General features: G+C 35.9%; 4 protein-coding genes and 1 pseudogene across 5 annotated transcripts; 4 read left to right on the plus strand and 1 right to left on the minus strand.

Moving 5' to 3' along the window:
• The first annotated feature begins 4,610 nt into the window (after positions 1–4,610).
• Positions 4,611–5,286, plus strand: LOC133854215 (probable calcium-binding protein CML29; annotated as a pseudogene).
• Positions 5,287–6,987: 1,701 nt separating this feature from the next.
• LOC133878044 (small ribosomal subunit protein uS13m) lies at positions 6,988–9,304 on the plus strand. Its single transcript, XM_062316565.1, has 3 exons — positions 6,988–7,148; positions 8,526–8,756; positions 8,972–9,304. Exons 1-3 carry the CDS (start codon positions 7,080–7,082, stop codon positions 9,131–9,133), a joined length of 462 nt encoding a protein of 153 aa, XP_062172549.1. The 5' UTR covers positions 6,988–7,079; the 3' UTR covers positions 9,134–9,304.
• A 2,195-nt stretch (positions 9,305–11,499) lies between these two features.
• Positions 11,500–14,177, plus strand: LOC133878594 (eukaryotic translation initiation factor-like). Of its 2 annotated transcripts, none has more exons than XM_062317269.1 (6): positions 11,500–11,706; positions 12,075–12,175; positions 12,304–12,391; positions 12,648–12,833; positions 12,929–13,168; positions 13,769–14,177. In XM_062317269.1, exons 1-6 carry the CDS (start codon positions 11,689–11,691, stop codon positions 14,093–14,095), a joined length of 960 nt encoding a protein of 319 aa, XP_062173253.1. In that variant the 5' UTR covers positions 11,500–11,688; the 3' UTR covers positions 14,096–14,177. The 2 variants fall into 2 exon arrangements, with proteins under 2 accessions (XP_062173253.1, XP_062173183.1); XM_062317199.1 differs by having other exon boundaries at positions 11,502–11,706; positions 12,483–12,833.
• Positions 14,178–15,806: 1,629 nt separating this feature from the next.
• LOC133878773 (small ribosomal subunit protein uS13c) lies at positions 15,807–17,333 on the plus strand. The gene is made up of 3 exons (XM_062317338.1): positions 15,807–15,998; positions 16,667–16,891; positions 16,970–17,333. Exons 1-3 carry the CDS (start codon positions 15,885–15,887, stop codon positions 17,135–17,137), a joined length of 507 nt encoding a protein of 168 aa, XP_062173322.1. The 5' UTR covers positions 15,807–15,884; the 3' UTR covers positions 17,138–17,333.
• A 5,886-nt stretch (positions 17,334–23,219) lies between these two features.
• Positions 23,220–25,329, minus strand: LOC133860944 (protein MEI2-like 3). Its single transcript, XM_062296627.1, has 4 exons — positions 24,461–25,329; positions 23,745–23,858; positions 23,498–23,657; positions 23,220–23,393 (listed from the first exon to the last, which is right to left on the minus strand). The coding sequence occupies exons 1-4, from the start codon at positions 25,120–25,122 to the stop codon at positions 23,220–23,222; spliced, it is 1,110 nt and encodes a 369-aa protein (XP_062152611.1). The 5' UTR covers positions 25,123–25,329.
• Positions 25,330–27,382: the final 2,053 nt, after the last annotated feature.

Below are 27,382 nucleotides of genomic sequence, written 5' to 3' on the forward strand. Positions count from 1 at the left end.
GTTTTTGTGTCCTCCAACCATTAGAGTTTTGGAGTTTTTGTTCCTCTGGGTTAGATCCGATAATGGTTGATGTTCCCTGGCAGAAGACTTCACGGGATTTGGGTTGGGGAGTGACTTTTTGGTGTGTTTTTTGGCGGAGTTTTTGATCTAATTTTTTTTTGTTTGGGTTTCTTTATTTGGAGTCAGATCTGCTCACTTTGGCTGGTTTTTTCAAAACACGCGCCTCTCCACGGTGGTTGTCGGCTTCTTCCGATCCAGCAGTCTCCAGCCACGGCCATGCCGGTTCTTCATATGCTCGACGTGTGGCCTACACGCGCCAAGGAGGTCACTCCCTGGACCGGCACGCGTGGGTCACGACTTGTCTTCCAGGGCGCGGTTAGGGGTTTTTCTATGGATTTGATGTCTTCCGACGGATTTCTGCTGTAGAGGAGGTCTCCAGTAGCGGCGCCACCTGACGCTAGCCCGGTTTTGGCTTTTGTTTTAGGGTGTTTTATGTTGTCTGTTCATAGTTTGCCTCTGTGATGCTTAAAAGTTACTGGACTATTTGTTGGCTTAGGTGTTAGATCTGTCATATTTTATTTGTTGATTGTGCTTAAATGTAAAGAGTTGCTCATTGTTGTCCCTGTAATGATTATGTATTGTTTAAGTTGCTGTTCAAGCCAGAATTATCTGGTGGTTTAGGGTGTTGGGGGTCTTCAACCTCTTATTTTTGTCCTTGTCCTAGAGTTTTTTTGAATAATATATGATAGTACATACTATTTGTTAAAAAAATAAATAAAAAAATTGAAGTTAATTTTCAGAGTCAAGACGTGATGATGAGAAGTTGAGAACGTACAGTTTACCGACGACATGAATTGATATTCAACCTTATCGATCTAATTAAACCAATAAATATCTTGCACAAATAGACAATTCATCTATGCACGTACAATATTGTTAGATAATTCCGAAAGAAATCGATGGATTTAATTATGATGGGTAACCCAAAAGTCCTGATCTCGATCAATTGCCATCCGCTCGCATATATACGATGCTCACATGGTCACGTTCAAGAGAGAGAGAGAGAGAGAGAGAGAGAGAGAGAGAGAGAGACTTTTATATATGCTTGATAGGGACCAGATAGACCGAAAGGCTCTTTTAATTCTTTACCCACCGCCGCGTCCCGTGCTTTCACGGTGAGCCAAAGAGCAACAATAAATCCTTGTCCCCTTGACCCCTTGGCCCCTTGGCCCTTGTTCTCTGGTGCCTGGAAAGGTCATATAGGATTATAGGCATGGAGCTTCAGTTTCCCCGCGCGCAGCAACGTGGCCCTTATCTTGATCCCCTTTTTTATCCCATTCTTAATTAATTAATTAATTAATTAATTAATTCCCATTTCACAGGAACCATAAAGTTTGGAATATCTATGATTCCTTGTGAATTTAGCTGCCAACCAAGCGAATTAATCATATTACGTTGTTTCCCACCTTCCCGGTTCACGGCGCAAACGACAAGGACGGACTGTTTTGCTGTTTTCATTTTCCTAACCCATATACTATTAATTTTTTTTTACCTAATCTTTATTATATTTCTTTACCCCCCCCCCCCTTTTAAATTTATTTTATTTGGATATGTAATTATTTTAAGAGCACTGGGACGTCACATAGGGCTGGAATATATTGGACCCAAACAGATCGATTCGACTAACATCCTGCGGCTAAACAAATCTACTCTCTATTTTAGTTTTTTTTTTTTTTTTTCCTTCTAGCTATTGACTTTTTCATAACATTTATATTCGGCCCTCTATTTTAGTTATATTTACTTTCACTATTTTATTAAAATATTTAAAATATTCATTTTCAATAATTTCTTTATTTTTTTTTCAGATGGCAGGGATACTAGAGATTTTTTTTTTTATTTTTTTTTTGCTTTCACATTCGGTGAGTAACAGTACTCACCAAAGCATTGATCAAGCAGCTCACAAAATGTTTTGAAATGTAATTCATTTTGGTCCCGTTTTAGGATCTTCACTAGTTTATTTTGGCTAGCTAGCTGGATGAAAATTCAATCCCAATATAAGACGCGGGTCGATTTTAGGGGAAGATAAGCTTGTATCATTTAGAGACATACACATTTAATTATCTTATGACATGAGCATATATAATTGACAAAAATAAACTATAAACAAATTAACATAATTAAATAGATGTAGTAAACAAATGAGCATAAATAATTGACAAATTTCGATCGTACTATATATAACCTATAGCTAGTCGATCATGATTTGTTTAATTACAGCTTTATTTGGGACTAACAATTATCTCATAGTCGATCATGTGTCTCTAAATATACGCGCGTACTCTTTCTAAAGAAAAGCTTGGACTCACTATTGAATGAAATCTACTCAAATGGTAGTAAATCTGTTCAAGATCTGCTACAGATTATATTTGAGTCTTCCAATTAGATGGGTTATAAATTCCTAAGAAATTAAAATGCTGCTAGAAAGTAGAAAGAGGAAAAAAAGAAAAGAAAAGAAAGAAATAAACAAGGCCTTATTTGATTACATCTAATTATTAATTTAATTATTTAATTAATATTCTCATGCTTTACTTTCTTTGTTTTATATTGAGGCTTGGATTAAATTATAACCGAAAATAAGAGGATTTATTGATCATTTGGGCACTGCAACTGGAAGCATCAATCCAAACTTGTCCCAAAAAGAATTTAGTAATATAGGCCAGGAATGACTAAACGATGATGATGCCCGTAAATTTTTTTCACTACACCGAAGTATGAGGTGCATTTCATTTTGGGATTTTGTTCTTTAATCTTTTTTCTTGCTTAATTTTGATAATATATATATATATATATATATATATATATATATATATATATATATATATATATATATATATAATTTTTTTTTTACTTCATGTTAGAAAAGTGTTATCTTTCACTATTACGTCCCCGTTTCTTGCTAAAAGAAACTTAGGGAAAAAAATTCAACGATCGAGATCACTATAATTAGAGATATTTGTTTTCTTTTGACAGAGGTTTTTGAAAGGGTATTATCTTGCCTGCGTAGGAAAATCTATCCGAATAGAAGTTCACCCGAACAGAACCTTCGAGGATTAGGCTCTCTTTGACAACCATCTACAATTTTTTTTTGTTACTTTTATAGATATAAAGAAGCAAAAATTGCTAGAGGATCCAAATCCAAATTCAACAACAATACACAAGAATTTGCTTTCGATCCTACTTACCCAAAAATCGAGCTGAAAAAAAAGAAAAGAAATCAAGCTTCTTGAGCTCATGCAGGATTGGAATTGATGTTTCTGCATCCCACATCAACTTCAGGCCTTGAAACTTGAAAATTGTCCCCATTAAGACCAGCCTGCTAAAATATGTATTTGATTGATGGGCCTCATCTTAGCAGGCTGGTCTTAATGGGCATTTCATGCACTAGCCCAACCCAGATTGATATTTTCTCTTCTATATATTAAATGCCTCTTAAGACAATTTACCAACTCTTTTCTTTTCTTTCTTTTTTTGAAAGGGATATTTTGTGGTCAACTCATTAGATGAAATATGGAAAATAATGGATTATTTTCATGAAAAATAAAAATAATTTTTGGGTTTTCTTGCCATCTTTCCATCAACATTCCATTTAAATAATTAACGGTTAGTTTGTCACATAGGAACAAAAACGAAGTCAAAAACTATTTGTCGAGGGCTAAAAAATTTTGTTACTAAAGGCTAGCAAGCTATTGGGCCATGGCTTATACCAGCCCCCCCCCCAATTCATCTCTACATGGGAACTTATCATGTTACACCACATGACAAAAAGGGTCACTACAAAATAAATAAATAAATAAAATAAAATAAAAACTAAGAAAAGTGGTAGAGGTGGTGGACCACCTCCAAAAATATCTATCCTAAAAATCCACCATCACTTATGATCAGCCACCCTCTCACACGGGGAGTGGTGGTTAAACCACCCTCACCAGTCCATCCTAGTTCCACCACAACTCCTTTTGTGCATGATGTGGCAGTTTTTGCCACATGGTGTCATGTTGGTAAGTGTGACGTGGTAAATTGTCCACATGACAAACAGATTGTTAATGAACAAAAGGTAAACAGAAAAATCGATTAAAAACATAAGTAAAACTGAAGAAGCTAATTGTCAAAATTGAAATCGGAAGGAAATATATATATCCTTAATTTTATTTTAGTCATTATCTGATAACAATAATAATAATAATAATAAGAGAAAAGAGGGGGGGGGGGGGGGGAGGGGGGGGGGGGGGGGTGGAGAGATGTGAAGCAAGACCTATAATGTGATAGCAGGAGAACTTGGACACACCCATATGGATTATGGCTCATATTCTACTACGGTTCATGCATCCACGAGGTACTGTGTCGCATGCCTGCTTGATATATACATGCATCAGCGGTTGATCCGAGCTCGGGAATCAAATATCACGTAACATCAACGGTTGCAATCAGCATATATAATCTGTGTACCAATAAAATATGATCGAGGATAACAACGAACAATCAACTTATCATACTGCATAAGAATCTTTACTTTTTTCAACTTTATATATGTCGACACAACAGAATGATGGCCGGGCCTCCATCGATCTTTTATGCAGTATTTATAGCAAGACAAGTTCTGCAAAATCTCTAAGCTTCGATCCATGGCTCAAGCCGGGTCTATATCTGCGGAAACAGAGACGCTGAGCCATGTTTCCAGACTAGCGAAAGCGTTTAAAGCTTTCGATGCTGACAATGATGGGGCAATAACGGCGGCTGAGCTCGGCGGCATCATGGCTTCGCTCGGGTACAACCCGAGCGAAGAGGAGGTAAGGTCTATGATGCTTGAGGGAGACACTAACAAAGATGGGTTGCTGAGCATAGAGGAGTTCTTGGAGATGAACACCAAGGATATGGAACTTGGTTCCTCCGCGCGCCGTTTTCCTTAAAGCGGCAACCGAAACTCTCAGTACTGTTGATGGGGATGATGCTCTGAACGGGGAGGAGCTGTTTGAGGTGATGTGGAATCTGGGTTGTGGGTTGACTCTGGAGGATTGCCAGAATCTTGTTGCTTCCATGGATGGAGATGGGGATGGAGCTGTCAGCTTTCTGGATTTCAAACTTATAATAAATTCCCTCCTCTAGATTAATCCTAGCTAGTGATCGATCTTCTGCATGTATATTCTTAAAATAAATCAAGTGATATATAACCATGTTGTGTAAAACAAATCTACGTCCTAATATTCAATAAATTTCAAGAGATTTTAACTATCATGAATTTCACAATAAATTAATAAATGAACAAAACCCGAAAGAGTAAATACCAAGAAATTCACCATTAGAAGTACCTCTCCATATCAGCCTGTCTTTTTGATTGTATCATGAGCTAATTGTCATCTGACATACAGATATGACTTAATCCAGGTGAAAAATTTCATGGATCAAAGGGATACTCCACCACCTGGTGTCCTTATATATCGTTTTGCCAACAACGCCAGTCCAGTGATTTGGCATGTTCCAAATCGCATCTTTAATGGCTCAAAAAGTCTGGACTCTTGATCTCCCAATCACCACTGATAGACCCAAATATTTCTCATAGCTTTGGGTAGATTGCACTCTAGTAAGAGCTAGGATTTGTTGTCTTACCTCCTGACTAGTGTTCTTGCTAAAAAAGATGCATGCATACTTTTCGCTTTGTTAATTAAGTATATGGCATGAAGCTTTCTCGTAAGCGTTTGATATCTGCTGCAACCTGCACCATTCCACATAATTTGTCTTGCAAAGCATAAGGCTATCGTTAGCAAAAAACAAATGGTTAATTATCTCCGCTGCAACCTGCACCATTAAATCCACATAACTTGTCTTGCAAAGCAAAATGCTATCGTTAGCAAAAAAACAAATGGATAATTATCTTGGACTTTCATAGCTAGTAATAGAAACATTTATGAGCTCTCCCTTATTTTCTACCATGTGAAGCAGACCGGTGAGGGCCTCCGCACATAGAATAAAGAGATAAAGGAATAAATGATCCCAATATTGTCTAATTCCTCTAGTAGGAATAATGTGCCCATCTGGTTGTCCATTAACAATGATAGAATATGACACTAGGCTAATACACTTCATGATCAATTGGTTCAACATGTTGTCAAATCTAAGCTTTCTCATGACTTTCTCTGGGAAAACTTTATTCAACTCTATCATATGTTTTACTCGACCATATAGCCTGCCCACCGCTTTAGAGATATTGTTCCTATTGTTTGCATTACGGTAGTTTGTTTGTATTACTCAAAAAAATCGAGCTAATGGTGGGTTTGACATTTTATTTCCGTAGACAAAAGGTATAATTTTAAATTAAATTGCAAAAAAAAAAATCATTTATAATTATATTTTTAAAAAATTATGATTTGAAAACGCAAAAAATATACCTTTGTAAGTTACAGGAAAGTATTTACTTTTTTAAAAACGTACAATCTTAAAGACTAATCTTATATTTTTTCAAAAGTATAACTACATTTTTAAAAATCATGTTTTTAATTCACATATTTTAAAAGGGTAGTGATTGGCAGGGGACGTTTTACCATCCCCCAACCGGCTTTTTGAATAAAAAAGTAATTTTTTTTAATCAAAAAGTGATGTCTAATGACATCAGACATCACTTTTTGATAAAAAAAAAAATTGCTTTTTAATTAAAAGTAGAGGGCAGGCAAGGGACGGTAAAACGTCCCATGCCAATCACTACCCATTTTAAAATCGTAAACTTAAACAGACTCTAACTCCTTTTTTTTCTTTCTTTCTCTCCTCCTCCTCTTCTTCTTCTTCTTGTTCTTCTTCTTCTTCTTTTTTTTTTTTTTTTTTTTTTTAAAAAAAATTTTAATTTTATTATTATTATATATATATATTGGCTTTTATATTCGTCCACAATTTCAATACTTCGGAGTTAAACCCAGTCCAGGCCCAAGGTGGCTCATTTAGCATAGAGGTCACCTCACGGGATTCTTTAAACACCAGTAGGCATAGCAAAGGGGTTTGCCGATTGAGTTCCCTCTGTTGCTGAGCCAAGGATCATGCTTGGTTTACGTGGATCAGTAGGAACTGTTTCGGAGATTGGTCTTCGACTACTCCAAAATTTATCAGTAAGTTTCCATAATCCGCCTTAAATTTGCGCCATTGTCACTTGATTTTGTCTTGTTATTGTCTGCATCGCATTTGTGATTGAAAAAAAAAGAGTTAGGGTTTTGGGTTTATGCATTTTTGGACTATGTTCTCTCTTCTCTTAAGTCTTGTTAATCTGAAATGCTTGCAAACAGAATGGGTCGCTAGGGTTTTTGTGCGTCTGGTTTCTACTTGTCTGTGGCGCTATTTGGTTCGCTTTGTTTGTTATATTCAAATTCTTATTCTTTACTTACAAAAAAAAAATTCTTATTCTTTGTTAGCTTGCCGAGGAATTTCACCATGAGAAATAGGTGTCTAACATAGTTATCGGACTCGCGTAGTCATTTCTTTCTCCGACATTTTCTCGGCTACCAAACAGGGTTTAAGGGTCTTTTTTTTTTTTCCCTTGTTTGTTGTTGATTCCGGAGTAATCTCATATATATATATATAATTTACATAGTTTAATGTCCCTGTCTTATATGGGTCTGCCAAGTCCATTGAAGTTTGGGGATGGTTAGGTTTGAGAGAAGGGCTTCGAATTGGAGGCCATTGGAGTGGCCAATTTGGAAAAGAAATCCATGAGGTTGGATGAGAGGAAAGTGATGGAGGCAGCCAAGCAGGCCAATTCGAGGTCTTGGAGATGACCAAAGCTTAGGTTGGGTTAGTTCAGCTGGGGTGACAATTACATAGGAGTTTGTTTTCCTTTTCTCTCTGTGTGTTTAAGTACTTTAACCACAAGCACAAATGATTTTCTTAAGGTAAACCATATATGTCTTCTTTTATTGGAATGAAATGTGTGGAGGACAAAAACTCAGCTGCACCACACGAGTTTTATTTTTGTTTTTAGAGGCAGCAATTTGCTAGTGAATTCATTCCATAAAAAATAGAAGATGATGGCCAATAAAGTGGAAGAATTTTTCAAGTTGGATGGAAGTTGTCTCAACAAGTAGTAATTATCATATCATTGTATAAAAATCTTTAATCAGTTACCTAAGGATATTTTTGGAAAATAAGCAAATTGAAGTCATTTCTTTCATATTCCAAACAATAAGATAGGATCGTATCACTTCTTTGTTAATTTTATTCCAAACAATAGAGTTCAATCTGATATCTAACAGACTAATAGATTCACCATGATAAGATTTGGTTTTCATGTTATTGCCATATGGTTTCTGTCTATTTTATGGTCTATGTAGTTTAAGCTTAGGCAGCTTAAGGCTTTAGATTTCCAGGGTTCCAATCAACTTAAAATTTTAAGATTCAGAAATTGTAAAGGTTTTCTTTTCATACATTTGCTTCCCATTCAAGTTGAAGATTACGGTTTTGAGTGTTGTGTTGGCGTCTTCTGTTTTATGCAGCTTCGTGGTGTACGTGTCCAGTGCATTAATATTGGAGGAGGAGTAGGGGAGATTCCAGACAGCAAGCGCCTGAATATCGCTCTTCAGCACATTCATGGAATTGGCCGCTCCAGAGCGCGCCAAATTCTCGCTGAGCTCAGCATTGCGAACAAACTCGCCAGGGACTTAACAGGAAGAGAGGTCTACTCTCTCCGTGAGGAGCTCTCTAGGTATATGACTGGGCATGACTTGGTAACTCTCTCTCTCTCTCTCTCTCTCAAATGGACTCAATTTTGAAATAGTTGAGACTTATATGCAGTTTGTTTAGGTTTGATAGTGAATAAGTTTAGGTTTATGAGAAACCAAGGATTTGGTTTAGTGTTGCTCTAGTTTTGAATGCAATGATGTCAAACAATAAACGTTAAAATTATTACGTTATTCACAAAAATTTGATCTTGTTTTTTCAGCACAATCAAGTTACAAAGGACATAGCAAGATTGATGGAGATTCAGAGCTATAGAGGGATAAGGCATAGTCAGGGGCTACCATGCAGAGGACAGCGCACTCACACCAATGCCCGGACCTGGAAGGGTAAGGCAGTTGCAATTCCAGGAAAGAAGAAGGCTTAACTATTGGGATCCTTCTCTTCTACATTCCTTAGGTTTTGGCATATACCTCAGTTTGAAGGGTGTTTTATTTGTTGCTCTTTCGCAACTTTAGTTCTTTCAGTTTAATGCTATACGATTTTTCATGTCCTTGATGATTTTCTCAAGTGAATTAAGTTTTCGGTTTTTCCAAAATGTGTACGCATTGGCAGTATGGATTTTTTTTCCGCATAAACTTTAATAGCGGTGGGATTGAAATCGGTAGGGCAACTATGTTCTTCAATTGGACATGGGGTGCAGTATTCCGCAAATAAGGTGTAATCTTGACGAAAAGGTGACTGATTTCACTTTTCTTTCTGGACAATGCTACTTCTTGGATGAGGCTGCACATGGAGAACATAAATTAGTTACAAACTAATTTGCAATTAATTCTTACAAATTAATCTAATAATTTGTCATGGTGTTCCTTATGTGAGAATTACATATTTTTTTTAATATTTTGTTATTCTCACATGTTTTTTTAATAGTATTAATAAGAAAGCATGTAAGAAACACATGTTTTAAGACACATGTCACTTTATTATACTAGTTTACAAGAATTAGTTACAAATTAGTTTGTCTCTAATTTTTGTCTATTGGGGAAAGGCTAGTTTGTCCGGCCAATGATTAAGTAGCTTAAATAAGGTTCAACTTATAACTTTCTTGTACCCTGTTTACTGTTTAGAGAGGGGTGTTACACATACTCTCAAGTGCTCACTTCTTAACATGCAAGGCAATCTTATTTTACAAAAAGAATAAAGAAAAAAGAAAAAAGAGAGGGTGCATGCCATTAATAACGCCTTGATAGTAAACAGTGAATGACCCATACAACCTATTTCTTACTGTAGATGTGTTGTACTTACACAAGCCAGATCCTTATAGCATTACCATCTAGTTATTTAAACTGTTCTTTTCTTTAAATTATAACTAACAACACCCTAAAATGCTTATGCATCCAGTTCTTTGCCCTTTTTTTTTTTTTTTTTTTTCAAGCGGTTATACCATTCTTCATTTTGAATAAAATGCTACAGTAGTTTTTTATATTAAAAAAACCAATTGTAGCATTCTTTAGTGATGTTTAATGAATATTTATTATATAATGATCTTTTTACATTTCTTATTCATTTCTTGTAAATCAACCATTAAATTTGTAGGACATATATGTGGATCCTACATATCAAATAGTTAATTTAAAAAAGAGATGTACATTATATATACAATAGATGTAGAAAATTGATCTTTTTACATCTTATGTACATTTCATTTTCAATCGTTGAATCTGCAGAACCTACATATGAGTCCTACATATCAAATAGTTAATTAAAAAATGAGATGTACAAAAAATGTATATATATTGGGTCTCTTTAAATAGTGAGAAGAAGTGAGATGTTTTGTGTTATGGATATTTGGAACCGAACTCAAACTTGGATCATGATATTAAATTTTAAAAATCAATATAGTTATGGATGTTTTGAGTTCTTAGGATTCATACCAAGTGTGAATTTTATAGGAAAAAAAAAACTTTAAATTTTTTTTCATGTGACTAAATTCTAAATTTACATATGAATTTGTGCTAAAAACAAAAACAAATTGGTAACCAACCAAAGAAGGGTGTCAACATTTTTCAAATTTTTCATTTAAGTCATTTGGTCCAAAATCATTTAAAACTAATGATGTGGCATTAGTGACTGTTAATGTCATGTCAATATTTATTTTACATTAATTTTTCAAGCAAGGGAGGGGGTGGCCACCTCATTCGTTGGGAGGTGGCAGTGGTGTTGAGAGTGATTGTGCGCCATACTGGTGAGGTTTTGTCTCTAAAAAAAGAAAATTATCTTTTTTTACTAAAATAAAAATGAGTTTTTTTTTTTTTAAAAAAAAATTAATGCAGCAAAAATGCTTATGTGGCATTAAAGGGCATTAATGCCACGTTAGCAATTTTAAAATGGTTTTGGTTGGAATGACTAAAATGAAAAATTGAACACAGATTAAATCGTTAGATTTAGAAAGAGAAATGTTTGATTGTACACTCTCATCCCACTCTTATCTCACTTTTGTCTACGTGGACCAATAATATTGTTAAAAAAATAGGGTCCCACTATACTCTCTCTACTATCTCTTATATTATTGGTCTAAGTATACAAGGATGGAATATGAGTGAGATGAGAATGTAGAACCAAACATTTCTCATTATTATACCAAGAAATTGAAACCGCGCGTTTACTCCAACGTATTCTTTTAAGATAAAAGGGATTCCAGCGTATTCTGTATTTGAACACAATAGTTTTTTTTTCCTTGTTTTATTTTTTTTTCTTAACGTTTGGAAACCAAAAAGCCAAAAGCTCTTTTTGTGTTACTTTTACATTACATCTGAAAGGGAGTATCGAGTATTGCCTTGTGACTTGTGATTTGAAAAGCAAACGCAAAAGCTCTCTCTCTCTCTCTGTGTCTGCATTTTCTGTCAGTCCGACGGCGACAATTTTCTCTCTTCCACTCTCTCACTCTATACTCTATAGGGAAGGTTTTTGGAGCTTCGAGTGATGCAGGCGGATCAGACGGTATGATCAACATCTATTATGAATCTATGATCATGTTCAAGATATCGTCTTGTCTTACTTTGCTTAATAACTGCTTTAATGCTTTAGATTTATGGTACTATCTTTTGATGAAATAAGATGCATAGGAACTTTACCAATAGTAACGTCGGAGATTATTCGTACGGTCACTTCTGCATTCACCAGATCGTATTTTTTATTTTTATTTATTTTTATACATATTTCAGGGAGCATGGTCTATTGGTAGCATTGAATTGAGGTCTATTATTTGGTCTGATCTTTGCTCAAATATTGTAATATTGTTTTTTGGAGTTGTTGAAATGAAGGCTTTTCTCTTGGCATCATTATATATGATCTCTTGCGCTAATCAGATGGGACCTGCTCCTGCCCTGTTCAAGGCTGAAGTGCCATGGCGTGCTCGAAGACAGAGCCTCTCTAGAGAGGAACGACGTGTCTTAAAGACAGTGTTGGGGTAATTGCTCCTCGATCACCATAGCAGAAGTCATATGCTTTTACAACTTCTGATACATAATCCTAAAACTATGACAAGGAATTAAACCTGATTTATATATATAATTGATTTGTTTGTTCGTTTTGCAGTATCCTGAACAAATTGACCGGGAACAACTTTGATCTTCTCAAGGGTCAGCTGATTAACTCTGGAATCACAACCCCACATATTTTAAAGGTTTGAATTTCTTATGTGTCTAAATTGCTCTCATTCTCAAATGTCATTTTCTTGGTTGTAGTGAATTTTGAAGGTCTCATTTACATTGCAGGGTGTAGTCTCGCTTATATATGATAAGGCTGTGCTGGAGCCCATATTTTGTCCTTTGTACGCTGTTTTATGCTCTGACCTTAGTGAGGAGCTTCCTCCATTCCCATCAGAGGAGCATGATGGGAAAGGTTTAACTTTTAAGCGAGTGCTCTTGAATATTTGCCAGGAGGCGTTTGAAGGTGCTGACATCTTGAGGGCAGAAATCAGGCAGATGACTGCCCCTGAGCAAGAAATGGAACGCAGGGATAAAGAACAGATGGTTAAGCTTCGAACTCTAGGAAACATACGTCTTATTGGGGAGCTTTTGAAGCAGAGGATGGTGCCTGAAAAGATTGTCCACCATATTGTTCAGGTTTTTTTTTTTTTTTTTTGCATTCATCCACTTGTTACTGCCTGTTTCTTTCTACAATTAGAATCTGCCTAAAAGCATTCTCGTGCAATTTATAGGAGCTCTTAGGACCCAGAACATGCCAAGTACTAGAGGAGAATGTGGAGGCAGTATGTCAATTTTTTAACACCGTTGGCGAGACGTTGGATGAGAGCCCAAAATCTCGGCGAATCAATGATGTGTATTTCTGCAGGTTGAAGGAGCTGGCAGCAGACCCCCAACTTCTACCACGATTAAGGTCCATGGTTCGTGATGTTCTTGATTTGAGGGCCAACAACTGGGTCCCTAGACATGAAGAGGTTAATTTCCATTTCTTTTCAACTCTTTTTTCCTGTAGAGAGGGGGGTAAGGGGATGACAGGTACATGTTGCGAACGTTAAAGTTTTGAACTTTTTATGTTTAGGGAAAAATAGACTTAACCCCAAACTGCCACCCCTTTGGCTCAAAACCACGAAACTTTAGAAAGTGACACTTAAATCTCTCTAATTATCATATGTTATAAGTTAATCCTCCATTAGCAACTGACGTTCAAATGGATAGAAAATGCCACACATGTCGCCCATATGACTTTCTTGTAATTGTACTACCCAATTATCCTCCTATATTAATTATAAATATTAAGTACAAAAAAAAGGTAAAAAAATCAGTCCATATTGTTTACTTGATTTACAATAAGTTTCATATGGTATTAACATATACTGAGAAATCCTTGAGGTATGCATAAATAACAGAGGATTAAATGCCTTTTTTGGTACGTGCGGTAAAGATCGTATCGGGTGCAACCCCATTCAATCCACAAACAATAAGTTTTTTTCCCGTAAGGGAAAACGTTCATATTGTTGGAATTGTAAGAACTGTTACTGATATAATAAATTTCTAAATTTTTTCCCTTGATGCAGAGAATTTCAGCTTGCCCTTTTTTCCGGTCGATCGACCCTTCAACTTCTAATAGGGTTGTAGGGGTCTTACCTATGTTAAAACTTAACAACCTCGACAATGTAAATGAGACACTCATAGAAAGAGTTGAGATCATAAAGAACGAAAATGCCAAATATATGGAAAGAATTAAGCAACTGGAGATGCAGCTGGAGAAGGAAGGTGACATATACACGAAAAGGGTCGAGTACCTAGAAAAGGAATCAGACAAATATTGGGCAAGAGAGAAATGGTTAATCTTAACTTTGATGTTGTCATTGTTGGTTCTTTTTATTGCACTTGGTGCATAACTTAAACTTTTTGTGTAATGACATACTTTGAATGTTGTAATATTTTCAGTTGAAATATGTAATGAAATGTTGAAGACAACAACTTGTTTAGGGCAATAGGGCATGTTCATTAAAAGATTCAACAAACGTTTATACCGTTGATACATTCAATATAGTGTTCAAATGGTCAACACTTTAACTCATATAAAACCTTTACAAGATAAGTTATTGTTCAAATGGTAACCCTTGACAAAAAGATGTCACAAAAAAAAATTGTTTCATAGCCCCACATGGATGTTACATAAAAATGTCCCAAAAGTTGTCACACCTATTCTACCACAAAAAACACAACAAATATATTTTGTTACTACTGCCACATTCATCCGGAGCGGCAGATTTCCGACTTTGTTTTGATTCAATGTTAATGTGTTCTACTTTCTGCGAGCTTCCAACCTGCACCAGCATTAACGCAAAACAAGAGTCATTATTTCACTATATTTAATCAAAATAACATGTACAACCATAACTATTATAGTAACCATAATTTTCAAATAATATTGAATACTCACATCGATTGCAGTCTTATGCTGTAGACATTCTACATAGTTGGAAAGCTCAAAATGAAGGTGCCGGTGAAATCGAGACACATTTGTTCCATTCTATAGAATTAGTAAAAACAAAACAAATATGCCACGAAAACACATAATCTTGGCATTCAATCTGTACTCGATCAGTAGTACATTCTACCTAATAGGATAACTCAACAATGGCAATGAAACTGAACACGTTTGTGGCATTCAATTTGGGTTTGTATTCTAAATACACCAGGCATTGAAAACTCAAAACAAAGATGCAAATAGATTCCAAAACTTTGGAAAATAAATACTTCTTTATGTGAAACAGAGGAATATTTATTTGCAACGCGTCCAGCAAGCCTAGCCATCGGGAATAAGGTTTCATGATAACCAATACAATCTTTTTTAGTAAAACCTTTGAGTCGCCTTGGCTACAAGTCTAAGTTTATATCGTTCAACATTACTAAAAGCAGTCATTTTGGTTTTGTAAACCCATTTACAACCTATGACTACAATTTCTTTTTGGTAAGTTAACGGGATGACAGACTTAATTTTTAGCCATGAATTTCATCTCTTATGGCATTGAACCTGAATGCGGAATTATCTTTACTCATAGCTTGTGAAAACGATTTTGAATTATCTTTAGATCCGATGTCATAATCAAACTCTTAGAAGTATACAACATAATCACTATGAATTAATGGTCCCCTTACTCTAGATGACCTTAATCATACTTTCTTTTTCATTTTGCGAAGTCTAAGTAAGTTCATTCTAAACTTGTTCTTCATGAGTTGATTGCTTTAAAACCGATTGTGGTTGAAGTCAATCAATTTGATTTTTCCTTAAGCAAAATCCGATGTCCTTCGTCTTAGGGAGATTCAGTCAAATTCTATTATTTCAACATTTATTACTTTTACAAATTTATTTAATGTATAATTAATAATTTTATCATCAAATTATCTAAAAAATAATAATTAATACTTTTTAAGAATTCTGTTATGAAATTATCTTAAAAAATCTAGATGATCTAGATTGATTCAAAGGTAGGCCTGGCCCATAAAATTTTCCAACTTTAGTTTAGGTTGGGTTGTGAAAGCCTTGGGCCCTTGGCCGAATTCAACTCCGGTAATCCATTATTGCAGAAAGGATAAGCACCCACTGGTCTTCTTCTTCTTCTTCATCCACACTCGCACTGACGCAGTGGTGTGTAGTCTAGTCGTTGAGAGACGAAGAAAATGGCACAAACGCTGGCAATGCCTCTGGCGCCCTCGCTCTCCGTAATCTGCAACGGAAGAAACCCAAATTCTCTCTTTAACAGCCTCTCCTTCCCAATTGCAAGCCCTCCTAAGGTGGGTAGAGTTCACCTTCGCTACTGTATTCTGTTCTTTGGGGCTTTGGGTTTACTTTTGCGCTTGCCTTGTGGAGAATTTGTTGGAAGTGAAATGAAAATCTCGAAATTTGAATATTACACTGCTACTGTGAATATGAACCTCATTTTCTGTTTAGATTTTCATTGTTTTTTCCACTTAAGTTTTCAAATTAGCACGTTCTTCGGTATTATATGGAGCTTTTTAGGGTCTGCCATGTTGCTTTATTTAGACTTTTTGGTTTCTTTGTCAAGAAAAATTTGAGGAATAAGAAGAAAATGCGGCATTGAATTCCTTGCTTTCTATTGTTTCCGGTGTAAGGTTATGAATATGCAATTTCAGGGCTTACCTACTGGTGGTTTTGGTTTCCTTAGGTCCCAAATATTCGAATTTCTAAAAATGGATTTTTTTTTTTTTTTTTTTTTTGGGAAGGTGTGGGGGGGGGGGGGGCGCAAAGAGGATTGTGGTTGATGTTTTGGTTTTGTATGCCTCTCATCTGTCTATGCAATTTTTGGATCTGAAAGGTGAAAAATATATCATTTAAATTTGTTAAATTTTTGTATTGGTTTCCAATTATAGTTTTGAGTGATTAAGATTGGAGTTATGGTTTTGCGTGTTGGTGTGAATTTAGTCTCATCTATTCTCTGTAGGTTCGTGGTCTAAGCATCAAATCTGTTCGTGTTGGAGGAGTGGAGGTCCCAAACAACAAGAGGGTTGAGTACTCTCTCCAGTACGTTCATGGGATTGGCCGTACCAGAGCCCGAAAAATCCTTTGTGACCTCAACATGGAGAACAAAATTACCAAGGACTTATCTGAGGAAGAGCTCATCACACTCCGTGAAGAAGTCACCAAATACATGATTGAAGGCGACCTGGTAACTTACCCTTGTTCTCCCTATATATAGACGAGTAAACAGATTTCCCTTTAACAGATATGATTGCGGATGTTTCAGAGGCGATTCAATGCGCTGGCTATAAGGAGATTGAAAGAGATTCAGTGCTATAGAGGGATACGGCACATTCAAGGGTTGCCTTGTAGAGGACAGCAAACGAAGAACAATTGCAGGACCTTGAAGGGTAAGAGAGTTGCTATTGCTGGAAAGAAGAAAGCCCCCCGTTAAGTAAATAAGTTTTGCTTCTCCTTTTTGTTATTGATGAACTGTTGTCTGGGTTTTGTATATGAATCAACTTGCAGTACAAACTTAATTGCTTCAAGTTGATCAGATTCAGTTTCTGTAGTTGATGAACTGATCTTTTGATGTGCATTTTCTGCGCCCCCCACCCCCTATTTTCGTATCATATTGTTTCTTCCTGGAATTGAGATTCTTGGCAGTGCATACCATGCATTATCTTCATGTCTTGTTGACAAGTAATTTAGTTTTGTGCATCAATTTTGGCTGCTTAATGTTAGTTCACCATGAAAAGTTAAAGTTGTCTTAGTGGGAGTCGAACTATGAAAATCCGGACATTTGTAAGATTCTGGTCGAGATACTGGCCAAAGTTGTATGAATCCTGGTCAGGCTTGATATTTTTGAACTATTTGGAATGCTATAAATTTGAAATGCAGATGATGACTTTTTTAATTTGTGTCAAATTCTGAATTCTTGGTATTATCACTAATCGGGGGAATATGTTGGTTCCGGCAAGTGCAGTCAATTATAGTTCCACCCCTTTGATGTTGTTGTTTTTCCTGTTCAACACAGTTCTTTGACTTCAATCATGCTTATTATGTATGTATGTATGTTCTTAAAGTGCTAATGTTTAATGCGCGAGTCCATGAGTAGGATTGATGCAATCTCGTGAATCACTTAGTTTTGTTTGAAATGCATACGTCAATCACAATACCCTTACGGAAGCCTTTTTAATCCATTTGATTCATTCTGTTTGTCTCACTCTTCAACATCTCCATTCTTGTCACACCTACAAAATAGAAATATTTGCTCCTTGGATACATTTCCTTTTTTTGAATTTAATGAAATTGCTTTCTGGCCGATATGATATCTTAACTTGTGGTTAAGATATACTTATCAGAAAACTTGTTGTGAAGATATGGGAAGTGTATAACCTGCCTGTGCTCATCCACATTTCACAAGCAATTGATGAGTAGCTTTTGCTCTTTGGCCTTCTGCTTTTTAATCTTTTCCTGCCTGTGACTCCCCTTCTTCCTTCAATGAAATAGATCGGTCTTCTGGCTAATCAGTACAAGATTCCCATCCTCGCTTCTTCTGTGGTTGGGTATAGCACTTTTCCTTCACACAAAACCCTTCAATTACTTATGCTTCCTTGCTTGAGGAATAGTTTCATGAAAATGGAGACAGACCGTAAAGTTTTGTTTGTCTTGAAACTTTTGGATCTGAAATTGTTCCATAGTCATTGCTTTGAGAAGTGCATTTTCGCATACAATAGGCTAGTTTTGTTAGTGGGTGAAACATTTTTTTTTCCCGCTCAGTCAAGTTGTTTGTGAGTAACGTGTAAGAGAGATGCTGTGGTTTGTCATTTGACTGGGAATTTGCCTCTTTCTCTGCAACTGTTCTTTTGTCAGTTGTCACTCTCTGGTGCGTTTTTGTGTGAATATATCTCTTCCTTTCTGTCTTTCCTGAATGCCACCAACGTTATACTTCAGCTGATTCTAGGCTATGCTATGCTCATGCCCATGAAGAGCTTGAGCTGATTCTTATCCTGTATAACCCTTTTATCAGTTGAGTTAACTAGAATACTTTTGTTGCTGATTTGCTTCGCATGAGTTACTGTTATGGATTAGGGAAAGTTTTATGCCAACTTTTGAATTGTTTTTGTCAGAGCCTCAATGATATCATCAATGATGTGCAGTTTAGTCCATCCTTCACTTTCTTTAATATGAACCACCTAATTCTGCACCGGAGTTACTAGAAAGGTTCCTCCTTGTATTATTTATTACACTCCAAGTGAAATTTTCCACCGTCGCTGTCAATTCATTCCCAGAATCTTGGTCTTTGCCACATATGTGCAAATTAAGTAGGTGCCAGTATTTCCTATTCATCATTCATTTTACTTTTGCTGTTTGGTAGTTGAAAGCATCTTCTATATTAAATGAGTTTCCAACGGATTATTGTCTTCAGTTTCTACCATATAAGATTATTTAACCTAGATTTTACCATTTCATTGAAAAGCTAAAATCTGTTCCTTTCAACTGCTGCTGCAACCCTCACTGTCACTGGGAGTAGTCTGCCACCCCAGTGCTGGTGGTGGTGGGAGACTGTAGTGGTGGTGCGGTGGTGAGGGTGACAGTGAGTCTGGCCATTGGTGAAGGTGGCTGTGGGTGCTGGAAAGAGTTTTAAAAATTATTTTTTTTTAATGACGTGATGGAATCTAGTCCGTTCATTTTAAATGAACGACCTTAATTAGAGCTATTGTACAATGTGCACAACTTTAGGTATTGCACAGCATCTCAATCCATTTAACTTTATTATTGTGATGCTTTCCATGGATGTGCTGAAGGCCAAATCGGGAGAAGGATCCGGTTAGTGATTTCAAGAGGGTAAAATGGTCCAAAAAATAAAATGACAATTTTATCCCTCTAAAATGAGCTAACTAGCTCCGCTCCATTTAAAATGAAATGGAGAGGATCTGTTTCTGCCTAATTGGTTTTGATTTTGGTCACAATGATGAACTTTAGAGTGGTCATATCATCAGAACAGTTGACGATGAATTTCGACATTTTCATTTTTTCCGGCGATCAGCATTTTCAGAACACATCTGAAATATCTACTTTTTGACGTGGTTAATAATAATATCTATAAGAAGCAAAGAGCTCAAGCCATGTTAAGTAGCCCAGCCACAGCCACTGGTGCCAACCCAATGGAATATTTCAGCTCTCGTCTCTCACTCCATATCAACCAACTCAAAGGGTCACCCCATGACCATGCAACAATAGAGACCAAAGTGCCCACTATACACAAAGCTCCTTACAAAAGAGTTGGTTGCTCTTTTATACAGGACTGGAAGAGAGAGAAACAAAAAAGAAATCTCTAATTTACTTTTTGGAACGAAACGCTACTTTTGACTAAAGCAAAGTCTATATTTGCGGGACTTGTCTTTACTTTTGAACAGAGTTCTATTATTGTTATTAGCAGGTAGATCCTTTGTTTTTTACAAAGTAGTCCACCTCTAATGAGAAACAATAAACCACCATTCTATAATAACAACATCAATGGCCAAGCCATGGGCCAAGTGAGCTCCATCTTATGCCCGGGGAAAACCCTATGGTCTGTTCTTTGACCACTCTAGGAAACAAGCCTTTGAGGACATAAAATGTTGAGTTCTTCATCTTTTGTTATCCATGGTAGAGCGGACTAAAAATGCGCATGACTTTCATGCACAGATGTGGGAGTTGTATGGGAAATGTAATCATTAATCAACGTGGTGACGAACTCACATGTGATAAAAAGCTTGTTAAGTATATACATGTGACCCGGAAAATATATGTGTGTGTGTGTGTATATATATATATATATTCGTAATATTTGTATTCCATGATGCTTGCTCAATTTGTATGGGGCTTTAAAGGTTTTTTTTTTTTTTTTTTTTTTTTTTTTTTTTTTTTTTTTTTTTTTTTTTTTAAACATAAGAAAACAAACCAAAAGACATTAAGGAACTAAAAAAAGAAGAAGATGATTCTTTTCCAAAACAGGTAGGAAAGAAACCAGAGAAAAGAGATTGATTGGGAATGCAGCTAGAAGAAAATTTAGTTGCGATCCAGTTTGCCACATGATAAGTACAGAGGTTTGCACTTCGGTTGACATGAGTAGCTGACCAGCTAGTTGTTGGCGGGATGAATTGGATGATGGAAAGGATTTGGGAGATGGTGGACGAAATTCTCCAATTTTGTGTAATTGCAGGATTTTGTAGAGTTAGAGTAACAATATAGGTGAATCTCCTTTCAAGATAAATGAAGATAGCTTTAATGAGAGGGATGATCGAACCCCCAATAAAGCTGCAGTGGCTTTAAAGATTGTTATTATCGCAAGAATTACACTCCCAAAACATGGGCTTTCATTTGATTTAAATTCTGAAGAGAGATAAATGGACTGGGTCTTTGAAGATCATATGATACTAGCAGAACCTTCATCGCCAAACTGGGTTGAAATTTTGTGCCAAACAATACTAACAGAATTAATTAAGAGCATCATCTTCAAACTCGCAATTAAGGCCATAAAATCTGCAATTAAGTCAATAATATTCCCCAATGGCAGCCATAGATCGAGACTACCCAACAATAAGCCTATGGTCTCACTAAAAGATTCTCCAACCCATAATCTCCTCAACAAGCCCCAGTCAACCCAACAATAAGCGCAATGAGACAACCCTAATGGATGCAATAAACTCTTTAGATTACTCTCAACAACTTTCTTAAAACTGACTTAAATATAGGAAAAGTCTAAAAAAAAAAAAAAAAATCACAAAAAAAAAAAATTACATGCATTATATTACCTATGCCTTTCGTAAACATAGTGTATAATACAAAGCTACAAAATATATTGGGTAACAATTTTAGCTTTGATATCTATTATTTTAACACAAACTATTTCTCTTCTCGTTGCCTTTCATTTGAAATGTGCTGAAATTTTGTAAAAATTAAAAGGTAGATGAAAAAATTTATTTTGTAAAGAAACAATATTTTAATAATATAAAAAGATAAGAAAAATTATTATGCAATGTTTTCGAATAAGAAAGTAAATAAATAATTTTGTTTCCTAAATTGAAGAAAACTTAAAAAAAAAAAAATAAATAAATAAATAAATAAATAAATAAAAATTGAAAAGCTTTTTGTCAGAGCGCTCAATACTTAGATAAGAAAATCCTTGAAATATATTTGCTTGTCGCAGCACTAGCCATCTCAAAGCAATCTCATCCAATTAATGAGAGACTAAATCAAACTTTATAAATATCTTCAACATTCTACACCGTTAAGTTACGGTCAAAGCAAAATTGCAAATATGACCGCCCAGTTTGACCCATGGACCTCTTACCCTGACTATTGTCCACGACGATAGCTGGTGTGACCCGCCCTAATGAATTTTGTTTTGAAAAAAGCTTGGTGCCACAACCACTCACATGAGTGAAACCCATTTAAGTGGATGAGTCACACCCATGTAAGTAAGTTGTGCACAACCTGTTGTGCAAGAATCAAATTCCGTTTGTTTTGCTTTTCTTTTTAAATGGTTATGTCTACCCATTTTTCTTGGTCCTATTTGGTCAGCCCAGTAACTAGTTAGTTCATATACCAAATAAATATAATTAACTGTATATTACTTCATACTTCTATATAAAGTATATTACTTCATCCTAAAGTCTATAAACATGCATATAACACATCCCACATGTTTGACAAGAGTCATATATTATATTTATACTATAGTTAGTTATATAGAATATATTAGACTAACTATTTATTCACATTATACATATACCATATTTCTTACTCTCTAGTTGGATATAACATCATATAATCAATTTGTTACTTATAAACTATAATTATGTAATTATTTTGTAAATGTATAAAAATTGTTAATAAACTCCGCTTTAAACAAAGATTACAAAATTTAATAGTCGAACTTTAGTGAACCATACCGAGCTTGTCAAATACCCCGCTCAGCTATAATGAAATTCTCAAGAAACTCAAGCTAGTTCGCCCAAATTTTAAACTAGTAGAGATTGAACACACATTCGAATTCAACTAATAAAGTTTGGACTCAAATAAACCAGTCTTAAAATCTTAAATCCCGCTCTATTACAGCTCCATGCCGTCATTAACAAGCCCTGCTCCACTCGAGGGAGAGAATGCAAACCCAGGAAGAGGAAGCCGAAGCTATTTCAATATCTCCGATATAGAAAAATAACAAGAAAAGATAGGAAAAAAAAAAAACCAATGTTTTCAATTCACCCCAGATTGTAGAACGGACCACCCAATAAGGCCACCGGGGAGAGAATGAAAACACAGGTTACAGATCGACTTCACCAACTACGCTGTAGTTCTAAGCTACATTAGCCCTTACCTAAACCCACACAGTCCCCTAGCCAACAAGGGGTTTCCGAACACCAATTCCTAGAGAAACCAAAAGCTAATCATTATGTACAACTTCCCAGATCCAACTTCAATGAAAAGCAAGGCCACAGAGTGAGAGAGAGAGAGAGAGAGAGAGAGTAAGGTGCCGTTTGGTTGTTTCAAGAAGATTTTCTGGATCGCTTCGGAGGTGCGCGAGGCATACGTATGCCAACCGTTGTGAACCTGGAGAAGTTCAAACCGTCCCTCGGAGCTTCAAAAACCGCAGGAAGGAAAGAATATGATTGACACCAGAAGAGCCTGTTTTTGAAACTCTCAATCAACGCTTCTTTCCCCTGCATATCTCAAAGCCCAACAAATAGAAGGAAAAAAAGGATCAGCAAAACATACAACCAATGGACAATGAACGATGTTCAAAAGGGTTTAATAGCAAATTAACCTGAAGCTCTGCGAGAGTGACTTCACACGTTTTCTTGTTCTCAATAACCGCCCAAACATGTTTTTGGAATGAACTGAAAAACCTGAATGCAGCCATAGAATTTGTAAAATTCACGAACGCGTACCCAAGATTTGTCATCTTCCCTTGATACCAAAACTTCCTGCAAAAAAGTTTACCCCAAAAATAAAATTAAAACCAAAACGCAGATTGTGGCGAATATATAGGAAAGATGTAAGGCAAATGAAACCTGAAATCCATAGGCAAGTACACAAAGTCGTATGCAGACTTGTACGAATGCGCTCCTGCCTTCGTGTTCTCGACCCGACAATGCTTGTCGAGTATAGCCAGCAGATCATCTCTTCTGAAAAAATGTTACACGATAAAAATATTAATCAAGCTAGCCATAAAAGAAGAGCAAGATATGCATATACACAACACATTAGTGCAAAAGGGAACCCATACATCCATGTATGTTCATGCCCTTGAAAGGGGTCACAAATGGAAAGGTGAGGCTACATCGACACTTTTCGGAGACACGAATATTTCCGACGGGTATTGTTACCGAATGGGATTAAGGACAGAAAAACCAGACAAAAGTACGACCAAACAATGACTTCCCTGTTTCATGCTTTTTCAGTTGCTTGAGACAAAAAGTTGCAGAATACTCGGGCAGAAATGCCTCTACTTCTTTCTCTTGGGAAAGACTGGTTATACAAACATCATCATGGAGACAGAAGTTGAGGTGCGTGAGCCGTGAAGCCATAAGAGGATCAGACGGCCATATACCCCTAGAGTCAAGAATCTATCGCCGGACAAACAAAAAATGTAGCCAAAATATCAAAGGGAAAAGCGTTTGCCTCAAGCTTAAAGATAAAAGGATATAGACAGATGGACAATATATATATATATATATGAGAGAGAGAGAGAGAGAGAGAGAGAGAGAGAGAGAGAGAGAGAGCCCACTTAAACTGGTTGGGGATGTTCTTGATCATGACAGTAGTTTTTTTAGAGCGAATGAATTCATCAACAGTAGCAGGGAAGGGAATGATACGAGCACGATCACTATTCTTCTTCCACGACTTTCCCCTCTGAAACTCGTTGGGAATATTCTTGTTCACGACAATATTGGATCCAGAGAGCGTGATTTCATGAACAGTATGACGAACACCACCACTCTTCCCATCTTTCTTTGGGATCCATACTTTTTCCCGGCAATTCACAGTAGTAGGCTTTCTATATGAGATCCTCGGTCTCCGCACCTGGCACCTCGGTCCCCTCTCCACCCTTTCCCCACAGCCAAAAGTTTCATACACCTCAACACCCTTCAACTTCTGAAACCCCATTTCTGCCTGTTCAGAATTCGACAACCCGTAAAAGACCGGCTCAGGCTGTGAGCGAGAATCGTAGAAATATTCCCCATAAGATCCGGCCGGGGGATACCTGTAATTTGGGACGTCGCGGAAGGCAGCTGGCACCGCTGGCCACGCCTGTGATAGAGGCGGCAAAGGCAGAAGCGGTAGTGGTTGCGGCTGTGGGTGTGGGTGAAAGAGGCCGAAGGTCGTTATGGCTAATGTATTCTTTTCAGGCCGGAAGGCCTGGGCGTTCGGGTTCAAAGGCGTTGCCATGTTTGGTGGGTTGTGGAAGGAGGGAGAAGTAGAGAAGTAGCTTAAGTGGAACGATGAGAAGTAGAGAGGCCAAGGAGTACTGTTATAGCAGTGGGGGTGATTTTTAGTACATGGATCGGACGGTGGGGATGGAGGGGCAGGGCCGTGACTGGTGTATGTAAATGGCCGGGGAAGCTTTGCAGAATTGTTTTACACTTTTCTGGGGAAAAAAATCTCTGAAGTACTGAAAGTTGGAACAAGAGATATTCATTATAGCTATTCATTTAATGCCTGTCCTCGTTACCAGACAAATCCGTGTTGCTTTGGCGGCGTTACATTTTGGAGAGCAAGAGAAGGGAGAGCGATTTTCCTGGCTTCATGCACAGGGACAGGGGGGTGGGACTGATATATCTGCTACACTGCTCCAGAGATGTCCAAATAAAACAAAGATATATATATATATTTCATTTGGTATGGGATATAGGGTTTAGATAACCGTGATTTTAAGGTTAAAATTATTGCTTGTTTCCCGTGCTTTTAGAGAAGAATTTTTTTGACCCATTCATTTGAGTGTTTCAGGGGATTGGAGATGGCTAAAGTTGAGCTACGACAATTCCTTGTTTGTTTTGCCTATATTCTAGCCAAGCTAAGTTTTTTTTTTTTTTTTTTGACAGAAGCCAAGCTACGTTTTGAAGGGGGGGAAAACAATCCCGCTCATGCATGATTAACATGGCATTCAGAAACATGGAAAATAAACAGCAGAGGATCGTAAATGATAGGAGTTTGGATATGTTACAAATTAGGACATGAGGTTTTAATTTTGATAACTAAACTCTTGAGTTTGTTTCGAAGACAAATTTGCCTTTCTATCATATTTTTCAGTAGTTTTTAAAAACATTTTTAGTAATCTCATCAAATTTTATTAGTCAAAATAGTTAAAAATTAATTTTTTCTATTTTAACCATCAAATTTTTTATAGCATATCCAACAGCATCATCATTTTAACTATCCACTAAATAATTTTTTTTTTCAAATTTCTTTATTCTTTTTTTGAATGTTTATCTTTTTCTAATGGTAATATTTTTAAATTTTTTTTTCTAATTGTCATATTTATGAATACGAAAATGTACTCTCAAATTAGAATTTCATAACATTTCTATTTGGATGCTAAGAAAACATAGGAAAAAGCCACCCAATTAAGTAAAAGGACCCAATACCTCAAAAACCGTAATATTAAAAAATATATTCAAGTTTTTCATGAAGTCATTACTCAACAATCAGCATTATAAGAAAGAGAACCGAAGAATTGATCTTAAAAACAATTGTTAAATTTATACAAAAAAATTATACGAAAATTGTGACAAAAAAAAGAAAAAAAAACATTACTCATGTATTGATACACTCATATCTGTGGCTGAATTGATCTATTCTTATGCACAGTGGACAACGACGTTGAAGCTGATAGGATGTGTTCAAACTTCAAACCTTATCCAAATTGCTAGTGTTTTTCTGTTTTGCCTTAAAAGAACCTATTTTTATTTTATTGCTATTTCTTCTTTCGGAAAGAGAAGGCGGTCACTTTTCGGATATGAATATTGAATTGTAGGCTTTGAAGTTGTAGCGTAATAACACATGACTCGCACAACACAACCTGTTTTGTTGATATCACCTTTTTTTTTCTTTTTTCTTTTATTCAAATATGGGAAAAGGGAAAAGGGGATTTTTCTTGATATCACTTACGTTTATAATTATGTATTTGTTTGGGGATCATGCAAATGAAGTAGTTAATCGATCGTTGGCTGATTCAAGAAGCAGTAAAAAATTCACTAACTGGGTGAAATATTTAAATCATCCCAAAACATTATACTAATTAAAGATCTTTTTTATAAAGTAATTAAGGATAAAACAATATATGTTACTTATTATATAAAAAAAAAAAAAAAAAACATTAATGTCAATTAACTACGTTACAAATAACATATATAATTGTTGTATGATGCAAACCAGTTTACAAGCATATTCATTCCGAGTAAAACGGCCATATTTTGTAATTTTTATATCACATGAAGGAAAATGAAGTGGATTTGGAAAACTTATTCAAAGTGTTGCAATTTTGTATTTTACAAAAAAAAATAAAAAAATAAAAAAATTCAACTCCAATTTTTACTATGTCCAAATAGATTGTCAATAAAAGTTTAAAAATATAGTTTTTAAAGTTCTATTTTTGTGAAAACGATTTTGAGTTTTTTTTTTTTTTTTTTTTTTGTTTTAATTTTTGGTT

Source organism: Alnus glutinosa, chromosome 1, assembly GCF_958979055.1.
Source record: "Alnus glutinosa chromosome 1, dhAlnGlut1.1, whole genome shotgun sequence".
In the NCBI taxonomy this organism is placed as follows: Eukaryota; Viridiplantae; Streptophyta; class Magnoliopsida; order Fagales; family Betulaceae; genus Alnus; species Alnus glutinosa.

Bases quoted from the DNA above. Each gene is read 5' to 3' on its own strand.
- LOC133878044 (XM_062316565.1), top strand. From the start codon at position 7,080: ATGCTTGGTTTACGTGGATCAGTAGGAACTGTTTCGGAGATTGGTCTT. The intron at 7,149-8,525 runs GTAAGTTTCCAT...TGTTTTATGCAG, and splicing joins GACTACTCCAAAATTTATCA to CTTCGTGGTGTACGTGTCCA. The intron at 8,757-8,971 runs GTAACTCTCTCT...TTGTTTTTTCAG, and splicing joins ATATGACTGGGCATGACTTG to CACAATCAAGTTACAAAGGA.
- LOC133878594 (XM_062317199.1), top strand. The intron at 12,176-12,303 runs GTAATTGCTCCT...TTCGTTTTGCAG, and splicing joins GTCTTAAAGACAGTGTTGGG to TATCCTGAACAAATTGACCG. The intron at 12,392-12,482 runs GTTTGAATTTCT...TTTACATTGCAG, and splicing joins CAACCCCACATATTTTAAAG to GGTGTAGTCTCGCTTATATA.
- LOC133878773 (XM_062317338.1), top strand. From the start codon at position 15,885: ATGGCACAAACGCTGGCAATGCCTCTGGCGCCCTCGCTCTCCGTAATC. The intron at 15,999-16,666 runs GTGGGTAGAGTT...TATTCTCTGTAG, and splicing joins CAATTGCAAGCCCTCCTAAG to GTTCGTGGTCTAAGCATCAA. The intron at 16,892-16,969 runs GTAACTTACCCT...CGGATGTTTCAG, and splicing joins ACATGATTGAAGGCGACCTG to AGGCGATTCAATGCGCTGGC.
- LOC133860944 (XM_062296627.1), bottom strand. From the start codon at position 25,122: ATGGCAACGCCTTTGAACCCGAACGCCCAGGCCTTCCGGCCTGAAAAG. The intron at 23,859-24,460 runs GTGGGCTCTCTC...ACATTTTTTCAG, and splicing joins AACATCCCCAACCAGTTTAA to AAGAGATGATCTGCTGGCTA. The intron at 23,658-23,744 runs GTTTCATTTGCC...ACTTTTTTGCAG, and splicing joins TACTTGCCTATGGATTTCAG to GAAGTTTTGGTATCAAGGGA.